Below are 14098 nucleotides of genomic sequence, written 5' to 3'. Positions count from 1 at the left end.
AGTATAACAGCAATTCAACCTGTCAAAACACATTTGGCAAGAATACAGAAAAGTTATTAATTTCCCGAGTTATTTTACTTAACTTAAAAGTTTGTGCAACTTCTAAGTTGAAAAAAGAAATCCTGAAAGTATGTAATATACTCTTTAAAGAATTTCATCTCCTTGCGACTACTGGGCTGACCAAATTTAGATGTTCTAAAGAATCAATAAATTCTAAGACTCCGTGTGAGTCTAAAAAACATTGGCCCTCAGATAGTAAACCAGGAAACGTTGTGGTTTTAATTGTAAGTATCAGTAAAGAAAAGATTTCAGCTTGTTGCTATTATTTTATGGATCTTGAGATATTACTGACTAAAGCCACAGTTTTCATTGATTACAAGATAAAAATTATTGAAAAGAAATACAGAGCTCACGTCGGCAGCACATATACTAAAATTGGAAAGATAAAGAGAAGATTAGCAGGGCACCTGCACAAGGATGACACGCAAATTTGTGAAGCATTCCATATTAAAAAAAAAAAAGAAAAGAAATATAAATTTATTTGTATATAGATATCATTTATTTCATCTTTCTTATTTAAGGTTTAAAATTTTCAAAAAATCATAAAAAATATTCATGAAGTCCAATTTTGGAACATACATTTCTTAGTGAATTTTCATAAACATTTCACATATGATTTTATGTCTTTTACTCTTTTTTTTTTTAAGATTTTATTTATTTATATGACAGAGAGAGACAGTGAGAACAGGAACACAAGCAGGGGGAGTGGGAGAGGGAGAAGCAGGCTTCCCACTGAGCAGGGAGCCCGGTGTGGGACTCGATCCCAGGACCCTGGGATCATGACCCGAGCCGAAGGCAGACGCTTAACAACTGAGCCACCCAGGCTCCCATGTCTTTTACTCTTTATATTCAGATGATTACGTTTAGTGAGACTTTGCCTTTCCTTAGTGCACTTTTTGACACTGAGGATACAACATATTTATGAATTAAATTTAGCTTTCTTATGTAATTCAGAGAACTCTGGGTTTCTACCTTAATGTTCATTAGGAATCCAGATATAATTGAGAATGTAAAAATTTATAGCATTTACTAAGCCCAAAGAAATCTTTGAATGAAACATTGTGTGAACTGAGGCTTTTTTAAAGGTAAAATTAAAGATCAATTCAAAAACAGTCAGTGACTCCCTCTTCCCCTTTGGATTTCTACTTAATATATGAATTTCCAAAGCACTTAAAAGGAAACCTAATGTAGCACTGTGTATTTTTTTCCCCTTTGGCCCCTTTTTTGAGGTCAGAAGGTCAGTATACAATAGTAATTGTAACAGCAAATATTTATATAGTATTTTTGTATATTACAATTTTGTATACTTGCATTTTTTTGTGTTAATGAGTGCCAAGCACTTTTATTTAATATACACAACAGCCCTATGAAAAAAAGTTCTGTATTTATCCCCATTTCACAGAGAAGGCATGTGAGAATTAGAGAGGCTAAATAATTAGACGAAGGTTGCCGAGTTAGTAAAAGGCTCAGCTGGCCTTCAAACTCAGGCAAGCTGATTCACAAGTCCAGGCTTTCAGTCACCATGATATACAGGTATCCCCCACTTTTCAAACATTTTCACTAAGCCACTTGGCTTTTGCAAAAGGCCTACACTGATAACTGTTTTCATTAACTGAAAAAACCCTGAAGAGGATATTCACCTTTATGAAAAAAAAAAAAAAAAGGCAAAAAACGAAAATAGCGTTCAGCATTCGTTTGCAGAGAGCTGTTACAGAAGCAGTGCACATCCTGAGCAAAAAGAGTGGTGCTGTCAGGCTCCTTCCTTGGGAACTATACTCAGCATCTCAGCATCAAGTCACCATAGCTTTGCATTGTGTCTGTGAGCATCTGTTTTTTATCTCAGTTTATTTTGTGCATCTGTTAGCAAGATGTATCCTAAGGTATCAGAAAAGCCTAAGAGAGGGGTGCCTGGCTGGCTCAGTCAGAAAATAATGCAACTCTTGATCTTGGGGTTGTTGAGTTCAAGCCCCACATTGGGTGCAGAGACTACTAAAAAAAAATAAACTTAAAAAAAAAAAAAAAAGCCCAAGAGCGGTTGTTTTTGGGGTCTTGGAATGCTCAAAAAATTTTACGTATTAATTAATGTAACTGCTTCATTGCTTTATGCCATTTGAGCTTATCAAAGGTTTCATAGGAATACTCTGCTCTTGGATAGTGAGGAAAACCTATACTATCTTTCATACATTAAAATTAATAAATTATCATAGGGTGATATCATTTGCTTTCAACATAGGCTTCCAAAATTTGAGATCTTATTTGCATAAAACCTACCAAGTCATCCTTATAAATCTGGTAGAGGGAGATACTAAATTGTAATAAGATTATAGCTGTCTATGTACAATATAATAGTTCATTATTCATTCTCATAATTGATATCCTTAATTTCTTTCATGTATCAATTCATTTTTTGACCATATTATATTGACTTATGAAAATTTGCATAACATTGAGTTGTGAAGATAGTATAATTACAGTTTTATCAGTCATTGATTTAATATTTATTGATCCTGATTTATTATACTCAATTCTGTTTAATTTCAGACTTACCCAATTCATCAGTAGGGTGAAATCTGTGATTAAATATTTAATATTGGTGTATGCTCTGAAATCTGCAGTATTATTATAGGGACACTGAGGCATAGGAATGAAAATGTTCGTGATATATTCTGAGCTGTTTATTTTATTTATTTGGTTCATTTCATTCTTCTCCTAATAAATATTGAATGAACAAAACATAGCAATATAGCTTTAACAGTAATACTTAAATAGCAATAAAATCCATAGTTGAAATATAATCATCTTCTCTGCTGTTGATAATTTCTACATTTATGTTATATGACTTTCATATTTTTCTAAGGATTTTTTATATCTTTAATGCTTAGTGACTTAAATCTATGACCATAATGAAACATTATTCATATTTCACTCAGAAATGTTGAATTATATTCTAAATGCCTTTTCTTTAATTTTCCTATAGTGGTTAAGAGAGAGAATCGAATGTAATTCTAGGGTAGTATAGTCCCACAAATATAAAATACATTTGAAAGAAATATAAAACAGTCATGATTTTTATCCTAAGTGTTACTAATTGATTAAGCATTTTTAACACAGTGAGGTATAAATATGAAATACTTAGATCTTTCTCTGGTCACTACTCTTTGAGTTATGCTATCTTAAATATTCCTTAACCACTGGGTAGCAGATCTCTTAATGTTGTCTTAGGTGTTGCTACTTGGCCAGGCTATTCAGATATTTTTAAGTATCTGATCAATTTAAAACATGAATAACATCACATTTAAAACATTCTTCCCCCAGTGCCTGCTAACATTTGTTGCTGGGAAATGAGTGCAAGTAAAGGTGTTACTTTCCTTCTTCTCTCCACTGTTTCATTTGTTCTGTGAACATTGTAGTCCTAAAAGGCCTTGTCTTTCCGATTCTGCTTTTAAAGACTGGGCCCACTGGATTGATAGTTTGGCAAAGAAGCGTCTCAAAGATCACTTCTACCTGAAGTCTGTTAGTTTGCATTGCCATCAGCTCCTTTTAGAACATGGGGAACTGAAACCTCTCAGTCCTCAGTTGGGAACTGATTAAGGGACAGTAGGGAAAGCCTGCTTAGCATACAGATGCAGAAGTATTTATTATTCCCTTTTTTTTCCTTCTATGAAAAATGGAGAATACATTTTACCTTCAGAAATTCACTGACATTACTTTTATCATTCCTATGGTAACCCAAACCAAATTCAAGGGGAAATGTCTTTATTCCTTTGATATAATTAGTTTTATGCCAGGGAAAGTAAATTCAGCTGCATACTGAACCTGGAAATATTGAGATACTAATCAGTATATATATATATACACTGTGATAGCTCTCTTTTCCACTGTTAAGCATACAGTTCAATTACCAACCATAATTAGCCAACTACCCAACAGTTCCAGAGGATCCCGGAATACATTCATATTGGTAAGATGAATGGGGTGAATGTTGATGGTATCTACAATTTTGCCTAAACCTTTCATTTTCCTGAACCTGCTGTGACTTAATGGCTAGATATTTTGGCTTGGGGATTATATATATGCCTCCATCTCTCCATCTTCCTTCACACCAAACCTTACCTATCCCACTACTTAAAAAAAAATTCCATATGTAAATATAACTGAAGGGAAAGTTTTACATTATTTAACTTACCTTCTTTATATCTTGAATTTTAAGTATTTCCATCAAAAATTATGTCCAAAAGCAATTCTATTTTGCACTCTTGAAATCAGAGAAAGAATGTCCTATAACTAACTTGATTCATTCATGTTGTTTCTATCCATTCATCATCTGTCTATACAGATATACTTATTATGAATCTTTATATCACAGTATTAGTATGTATAAGTTAATGTTTTGGCTAAAAAATCTATCCTCTTGAAGATGTATTTTGAGCTAAATTTCCATGGGGCTAGACTTTAATGGCCCTTTTGTATACTTTGAAATTGCTATAGAATATATAAATACATGCATAGTTATTATCAATCTGTGCAGAGACCCCAAAAATTCTGATCTTGATTCTAATCACTTTTAAGATAATTTTATGACATTAATATTTAAAGCTTTCAGTTTTAGATGTTAGTTGAATAAAATAATAAGAAAATGTTTGACAAAAGGAAAATGTATTTGCTAAAGAAACAAGGCTGTTTTTTAAAATTTGTTCCTTAAAAATTGTATGTACAAGGTATTTTACTTCATTTTCAGAAAGTCACCACTTACAAGATGACCTGAAAATTCCTGTTAACATCTGCCCAGAGCATCTTAGAACTTTGTGTCCATCTTTTTATAAAATCTTAAAATAACTGCAGTGAAATCATTTCAGTCATACAACCTGGGATGAGATTTTATTTCAATAGACTTTCACTGGTAAATCAGAATGAAAATTATTCAGCTTTGAGACTAGTTCTGTAGATATATATATTTTTTAAGTGAACAATAGCATATAACTGTCACCATAACTGGTGGCATTACTATCAATTTCACTTGAATTTAGTGGAGAGACTTTATAAAACTAGATCCTCTAAGCCAGCAGAATATCTGACAAAATGATGGAAGGCATTGACATATTATAGGTAATTTTCAGTGATCTCTAGATTTTGAATTATTATATATAAGATATGATATTCTGGAAACAAAATTAATGACTGGTTCTTTGTCCATTAGCATGGATTTCTATATTAAATATGAACTGGTCATTCTTATAGCTAAAAGATACAAATTACATGCTTTATTAATTATTGCACATAAGCCCCTGTAAAAGAAATACTCTAAAATACAGTGGCTTAAATTGGTTATATAAACGTGGTTTAAATTTAATACCGTTGGCTCCACATCAAAAAACAGCTTCCATTTCTGGGTCTGAGGCTCTATTGTCATTTTCTCCTAATAAAGGGGGAGGCAAAAATGGTCAAGGGAAGCCCAATTCCAGTCCTTTAATTGGCAAGACCCAGAAATGTCACAATTCCCTTCTGTTCACATCCCAGTGCACACTACTTAAATGCATGGCTCTAGCTAACTGTAAGTGTAACTGGGATTACAATCTTTGTTACTGAGCGGAACAACTGGCACTTTTCCCATAATTGCCCGCAAAAACTGCTGAACTGTACCCTTTCTTGATAGTTCACATCAATGGCAAAACATCTCACTCCAGCGATTACACTGCAAGTTTTGTATTCTCTTTTTTGAAACATTTAGATAGCTGGGTACAATTTTGTACAGCATGTTTGCACATGTATTCTCTTTTTTGAAACATTTAGATAGCTCAGTACAATTTTGTACAACATGTTTGCACATGTTCTTACATGCTAACCTTTGAAACTTTCTTTACTCATATCCCACTCTATACAAATTACTGTAGAAATAGTTATTCCAATCATGAACTTGGAGTCACAGATGGCATATACTGATGCAATGGGAATGCATATAATGCAATAAATATCATATTATTATGTTCTATAACTTTTTGATATTGATATAAGTACAAGGTTTTCTTTCTAGGAACAGTTCACAACTGTTAAATATGATCAATTCTTAGAACTTCTTCTCTGTTTACCTTTCACACATCCATGGCATTATTTAAATATCACTTGGAATTCCATTTTCTGGCTTTAAAACCCTCTTTGAATGTCCTAGTCCAGCGATGTCCGGTAGAACTTTCTGTGAACACAGAAATGTTCTAGAACTGCACTGTCCAATATGGCAGCTACTGAAGCTTTTGAGTGCTTGTAATGTGACTAGTGTGACTAAGGAACTGAATTTTAAACTTTATTTCATTTTAAAGAATATAAATTTAAATAAACCCACGGGCCAGTAGTCATCATATTAGACAGCACAGTTAGTCATTCCCTGCTCCATTTACAAGCCTATTTCTGCCACATTTATTTTGCTGCATAATATTGCTCCTGAAATGTCCTCAAATGAGTTGAACTACTCAACATCTATTATTTGGTGGTTTATTCTTTGGGTGACAGATTCTATCTTTTCAGTGTGACTTTACTCTAAATAGTCTAATAATAGCAATATAATATTTACTGTACATAAAACGTGTCAGGCACTGTTCTAATCACTTTATATAGAATATATAATTTTACTATCACAAGAAACCTACATATAATTATCACCATTTCATAGTTGTATAAACTGACACATCCACGGGTTAATTAATTTGTTGCCTTTATCTAGTTAAGTGGCTGATCTAGGATGTGAATTCCAGGCAAACTGGCTTTAAATCCCAGGCTCTCCCTCCATTCTTTACTCTTTCATCATTTTGTAGAGTGAGGTTTCCCTTCAGTAGTTCTCTCTATTCAAAAATACATCACATTTGGGGTCTAAGAGCTTTATTTGTGTTATGTGTAGTATTGGAAACTACTGCCCCTAGCAAGAGAGAAGAGAAAAGAACAGTTTCTCTTCTTTTCTGTTCTATCACAATTCACTGAACAGACTGTTTATGAAAAGATGATCCAAAATGTTCCCTAACTTATCTCCACTAATTTGGCACTGTGATCTTATTTTATCAAAATGACACAAAATAAATTAGTTAATATAAGTGATAATGAACAGGTGCTGTATGGTTGCTTCTATTACTACAAAAGATTATTCAGATTTTTTTCTTAGTACACTAACAGGAAGAATTTTAAAGTAGTCAGGATCGATTATTTCCAAAGGGCTATAGTGTTCGGATTTAACTCAGGTCAATCATCTGCAAGTTAAAATTACTTAGAAACGTACTGTCCATAATTAAGTAATCTTACCTACTAATATTACAGAATAAGGATACCTTTAGGTGACATGAAATCTGTCATTTTAAGTACGCCCCGAGGCCTTTTCCAGATTGCTCATAAGATTTCTCATTCTCTAGAGAAATGCTATCTCTAAGAAATAAATGTCTCTGTCAAGTCACAAGTAATATGAGCACATGATGAAAAAATGGAATTTTTTAGTCTCATAAGGGATATTGCAGTATTGTAAAGTTGATTTTATTCCTTGTTATGTAAGTTCTCATGGTCATTTTAGGATTTGCCTTCTGGATAAAAAGGGAAGGTTATGATGCCTTTTAGGGAGGTGGGGTAACAGAGGCCTTTGGGGACCAGGAGAATATTTTTCATATGAAATCTTTGTCATAAAATGCTAATGTTGGTGTTCTTGTCTTTATGTCTATGCATTCTTTAGCTATGAGGATAACAGACCCTTCATCAAGTAAGAATGAGCTGAATGGCTGATAAATTCCATTTATCAGTGTGGTCCCATGAACCAGCTGTCAGATCAGTACTGAAAAATCATTAGAGCTTCTGTCATTCACATTGAGGCAGAAGAGCAAACTGTGCAGGAAAATAAACAGGCATACAACTCGTATGCAGAATAAATATGCTGCAGGTGTATTGCCAAAAACAAATTCTGCTTCACCTCTTTTAATTGGATACCATCTGAAATCAGTGCCACAATCATAGCAACTTCATGTGGTACAGACTTGTTTCGCTTTTAATAGCTTTCTCCTTTCATTGTGTTGTGTACCTCTGTGCTTCATATGTCGTCATTTCTGTTGTTTGTTTGGACATCGCTCATCTAAAATTATTTTGTGATTTAGCCTTGTATCTTCCAAACGATCTTAGGAGTACGAAGCTAGCCAATTGCAATGGATATTAATGAATTTCTATTTTAAATATCCAAAAAGGGAAAAAAATGTCTCCTTCAAAAATTCAATTTTATGTATGCAAAATTACATCTTTCAATGTTGACACATGTCACTTGATTAATGACCTGTTTATGAATATATCTTTTAAATTTCTAAAACAAAGCTACAAGTCTGTACTAATCTAATAAGAATAAACTCAAATGTTGATATTTGGGCTCTTTTCTTTTGTACATTTTAAAATTATGTGTCCTGCCACAATAAATTTAAGATTGGGGCAACCTATGGGTGACCTTACTCTAGACTTTCAGTTTGTTCTTCTGGTGAAGAGTCCTTTGTTTTCATTTTCTCCAATGACATCTCACTTACTTCTTCATGCTCTTGCTTATTTTTTTTCTTTAGAAATTGGGCTCATTGCACTTTTTATATCATTAACTCTTGGGCCCATAATGTGTTTCCTAGCAGATACTAGCTAACTTGAGTATTTTATTCTATCATTTTATTTCTAAATTGAAATAGCAATTTTGCCTTTTTAATGGTATTCTTTCCATTTTTCCTTTTTCCAATGCCTGTAAGAAGCTGAGAGCTTTACCTTGAGAGTTCCAATATTTTTCAATTTAATTATAGAATAAAATATTAGTATCTAAGATGTTTTCTGATTCATATAAGCAAACATGCCACATACAATGGCAAGCCTCCTTTAGGGATTCTTTATTCAATAACGTTAATGTTTTAGATTGAACATGTTAAATTTAGGCGATATTTAAATATGCAATATAGTAACTGATGGTTGTAGAAGAAAAATAGTAAATAGTCATGATGAATTTTAATAAGACTTTAATACTAACTGACTACTTTGGGACCATATCTTTCTTAAGACATAGTGCTCTCCGAAAACTTTATGCAACCCAGCTTCAGATTTGGTAAATACATGTGTGGTTTCTTTTAACCCCTTCATTTTGCAAAGTTTCAATCCCCATAAATATTTCTTCCTTAGACAATGCAAGTGGAAGAGTATAGTCTGCTGAAAGGAAATATTTACTCTTTCAAGGAAGGTGTACTGGGAAAGGACAGGGTGGGTTCATCGGTACATAGAGATCTAGACTGGTTTGGTCCTGTTCTCCTATATACTTAGAGAAGAGTTGAGAAGGATTCCATTTTCACTTATTGGATTCCCATCTATTGGAAAGATTCATTTTATGCTGATAGTAAATACGTAACACACAGCCACAAGTATATGGACCTTTGTCACCCATTGCTCACTATTGCGAATGGCAGCTGGAGGAAACTAAGGGAATGGAGAGTGAGAATTGTCTTCCATTCTAGCCTACTTTGTTCATACCACTCCATCCCATTCTCAGCTTCATTTTCTCCTTCAAGTTTACAGACCCTTCAAAGTGATGAAGGTGCCCTGAGCTTTTAAGCTTCTTTTCAACAAAGCTGCCAATTGCCCGGTTTTCGAAGTCTAGTCCAACTTAACCTAGAAGACAGCAATCCAAAGGCCGAAACAACGCAGATTGTGATCTAGAGTGGAACAATTTTTCCCATCCACTGTATCACACTTGTTTTACATAACTATAGAATCAGACAAATAGAACTTTTAATTCACACATATATTCCATATACTGGTTCTTTTGAATCCAAGCTCTGTTTTTGTCAGTAAACACTAAAATTTTTATGGAAAAAGAGGAAATTTGGAAAAATGGGGTAAAAGTGTATCAGATGAAGCACTAATGGAGAGAGTCCAATCAAACAAACGTTATCATAACAATGAGGCCAGTGGAAACTAACATAGCTTTATAGGCTTTTTCCCCCTTGCCATTCACCATAATTACATCTCCATATCATTTGCATACGTGCTGCAAATACATGAATAATTTAATAGTACAAATCTGCTTTGGCTTAAATGAATTTCTGTGTTCATAACATTCTCATTCATGTATATCTCCTCAAGTTTGAAAACTTGTAGTCCCCATTAAAATCTTAAAGTATTTATACTACCACCTGTCTTACATTTTCTGTCAATAAAACTTACCGTAACATTTCTTTCAGTGTCAGTATTGTTGATATGATATGGCTGTGCTAATTAAAAACTGATCATTTGATAACCCTGAATTTTCTTTTCTCTCTACAGGTCATGGGTTATAGGTGCAATAGCCCTTCTCTGCCTATTAGGATTGACCTGGGCCTTTGGACTCATGTATATTAATGAAAGCACAGTCATCATGGCATATCTCTTCACCATATTCAATTCTCTGCAGGGAATGTTTATATTCATTTTCCATTGTGTCCTACAAAAGAAGGTAAGCAAAAATTCTCTATTCAAAAATGAATGGCATATATCTCAGGAGCAAAGCAACCATAACATAAATCATTCTTGATGTTTTGGTCTCTGAGAAATAAGCATATTACTTCATTCGTTTTATTTTTACAATAGTAAGACAAAAGACACATAACAGAAGCATAATAGTTGGTGAATGTGTTTAACAGCAAAATAAAAAATCAAAATATTTTCTGATTTGGATAATGTACAAAAATTATATTCTTGTAGGCTTAACCTTATAGTCTTTAATATTGTTATTGGCAGACACATGGAATTTGTGTATTAGAAGTAGCTTTTCTAAGATGCTATGGAGCTGTGTGGGGGGTGGATATATATATATATATGTATATATGGCACAAGAAGTATATACTTCTTTGTTTTTCTTTAAAAACCAGTTTGTATATACTGGACAATATGAATGTTTATCATTTTATGATAACATTTATGTTTTTTAAGTGACTGATGACGTACTTAGTAAATGGTCTCTGTACTTTTCTTTAAAAGCATCTTTTATAAAATCTATGAGTTGGATGATTAGGATGCAATATTTAATTTTTCATGCTGGTCTTTTTTGTAATTTTTCACATTTACAAAGATCTAAAATATTCATTTTCAAAGTTAATTTTAGTCACTAAATACTTTCATTGCATTTTTTTAGACATCTCAAGATTGATTTTCTCATCTTGTGCTTTTTAACTCTATTAAAAATGTGATCATTATAGTTCCACTCACATAGACCCCTGAGCCAAGACTGTCTGGGTCTAAATCCTAGTTTCTCTACTTAAAAGCTTATGTGACTTTGGGCAAGTTAATTAACCTGCTCATGCCCCAGTTTCCTCATGTGTAACATGGAGGTAATAAAAATAATTATGAGATATTGAGAGGTGGCTCTGAAAAGGAAATGTCAAAATGTGAAAATTTCATCTAAGAAAGAAACAACACCTAAAATTTTTCTTTGGAAAAAAAAAAAGTAAAAATATCTATGTCTGTGATTTTTTATTTGAGAGACTGATAGGACCTAAAACAAAACTTGAGGTGGGTATCCACTTGTCAAGATGAGTCCAGTCATATTCTGTTTCAGTTGTATGTGGTGGTAGGTATCAAAAATGTGTTGGCATGATCATAAATAAGGCTAGAATAGTAATGATGACTCAGGCCTATAAATGTAGGTTACAGAAAAGTAAAGAGGTTATAAGGGAATGGATGGATTCTAATCTACTGGATTAGAATTAATTTAGAAAAAAGGTTATATTACAATGGATGAACCTTCCCAAATATTTAGTGCCACCTAAAATTGCAGTTGCTTAACCCCAAAATATTTATTTTTTTACTTATGGCCCAATTGATGGTGGTACCTCATGGAAGGAAGGAAGGCTGATGAAGTCTCAACCAACCTTAATATATGATTTCCACAGTCACCTTGAGTATTGACATGGAGCAGGCAGTCTGAGAAAGAGGATCTTGTGTGAAAGGTCTGAAAGAGGCTTACATCACTTCTACCCCCCTTGCATCAGATAGGACACTATCAATGGTACCACCTAAACTGAAAGGAAGTCTAGAAAACATAGTCTAGCTTTTTTACCTCAGGAAGATGAGGAATTCGGTGTTGTGAACAACTAGCTGTCTACCACACTTGAGGAATGTAAAGAGTAGGACATGTGAATGATGAGTAGGAATAGAGGTGGAAAAAGGAAGTGTCCAAGGAGCAAAATCAGCATCAAGATGATATACTGAATTAAAGATAGGAGAAAATATCCAGAAGTAGACAGCAACCAGTATTAGAAAACATTTCAGAGAAGTCAGGGAGACTAAGCATTTGGGGAAAAAAAAAAAAAATTCTAGATTTTGATAGAAGAAAGACATAACTGATTGTCACAAGAAATATATGTAAAAAGATAGGAGCGAAATTGGAGGTTAAGGGAAAAGGTAGCATTTGTCTGTGTAAATAAGGGAATATTGGGCCACCATAAGCAATTTTAACATCTTCAATTATAGTGAGCCAGATTTACCTATTATCTTTATGCATTAGCTAGAAATTTGGAGTAACAAAATTTAAAATTTTAATGTTACATAGAAATTTTCTTTAAAGCAGAAAATATTTTTGGATTTTATGCATTAATTATTTTTATTTTGAGTATTTCTATTAGCCAATATCTCTTAGGGTTTTCCCAATAATTATTTTTATTTTTCTTATCTTACAAATATACATGGCTGGTGTAAGGAAGAATTGCTTTTGATATACAGGAAGAGATAGTAAACCTCAGGATCCAAAAGCAAGTCTAGAGTTTTTAGTATATTTAACATAAGTAAAATTTTTTTTAAAAGTATGTCATCAAGCTCAATTTTGTGATTTATTAGAACAGACTTCAGCAAACAACAGCTCATGGGTCAAATATATCTAGTTGCCTTTAATTTTTATAGCCAGTCAACCAAGAATGATTTTTATATTTTTAAGTGGTTACATTTAAAATTTAAAATTAAGTATATAAACAGCATCCATAGTTGCCTCTTGGTTGACAAAGCCTGAATATTGACTATCTGGCCCTTCATGAAAAAATTTACCAACCCCTGCTTTAGAAGCTTACTTTTATGATTTATAATAACAAGTAATAAGCATATTATTCTTTCATCTATCTTATGTTTTGAATTTTCTAATTTTGGTGGCATTTTTATTTGGTATCAAGAACATGGCCCATGGGGCGCCTGGGTGGCTCAGGTGGTTAAGTGTCTGCCTTCGGCTCAGGTCATGATCTCAGGGCCCTGGGATCAAGTCCTGCATCAGGCTCCCTGCTCAGGGGAGAGCTTGCTTCTCCTTCTCTCTCTGCTGCTCTCCCTGATTGTGCTCTCTCTGTTAAATAAATAAATAAAATCTTAAAAAAAAAAAAGAACATGGCCCAACATCAGAGAATATAGAAAACATGGAATTGTTTACCTTTTTCCTTACAAAACAAACAAACAAAACAGGTAGTTTTGTTTGAAATTGCAGAAATGTCTTAGGATATTTTTTATTCCTTTATTTAAATTATTTAAATTTATATTCTTTATATAAATTGACATATAATATTATGTAAGTTTAAAGCCTATAGTGTGTTAATTTGATACACATATATTGTAAAATGATTACCACCATAGTGTTAGCTAATGCTTCCATCAACTCACATGGTTACCATTTCTTTTTTTGTGGTGAGAACATTTAAGATCTCTCTTAGCAACTTTCAAGTATATATTACAGGTTTGTTTACTATAATTATCATCCTTACATTAGTTCCCCAGAACTTACTCTTCTGATAGCTGGAAGTTTGTACCCTTTAACCAACATCTTCCCATGTCCTTCACCCCCAATTTTGGATAACCACCATTCTACTCTGTTTCTTTGAGTTCGGCTCTTTGCCCATATGAGTGATATCATCATACAGTATTTGTCTTTTTCCATCTGACTTATTTCACCTAGCATAATGCCCTCAAGATCCAACAATGTTGTCACAAATGGCAGGATTTCCTCCTTTCGTGGCTGAACAATATCCTATTGTATGTATGTACCACATCTTCTTTA

At 33.2% G+C, this 14098-nt stretch overlaps 1 protein-coding gene and 1 non-coding gene across 2 annotated transcripts in view; both read left to right on the top strand.

Moving 5' to 3' along the window:
• ADGRL3 (adhesion G protein-coupled receptor L3) overlaps nucleotides 1–14098 on the top strand; it is an 811907-nt gene that overhangs the window by 759424 nt on the left and 38385 nt on the right. The window contains exon 22 of the mRNA XM_035004902.1: nucleotides 10357–10525. Within this exon, the coding sequence (XP_034860793.1) occupies nucleotides 10357–10525 (169 nt within the window). The remainder of the gene's footprint in view (nucleotides 1–10356; nucleotides 10526–14098) is intronic.
• Nucleotides 406–512, top strand: LOC118010915. Its single transcript, XR_004679337.1, has one exon. It is a non-coding gene; the product is annotated as a U6 spliceosomal RNA (small nuclear RNA).

Source organism: Mirounga leonina, unplaced genomic scaffold (genome assembly GCF_011800145.1).
Source record: "Mirounga leonina isolate KUSES-001 unplaced genomic scaffold, KU_Mleo_1.0 Mir_129, whole genome shotgun sequence".
Lineage (NCBI taxonomy): Eukaryota > Metazoa > Chordata > Mammalia > Carnivora > Phocidae > Mirounga > Mirounga leonina.
This window is presented reverse-complemented; position numbering and strand designations above follow the sequence as displayed.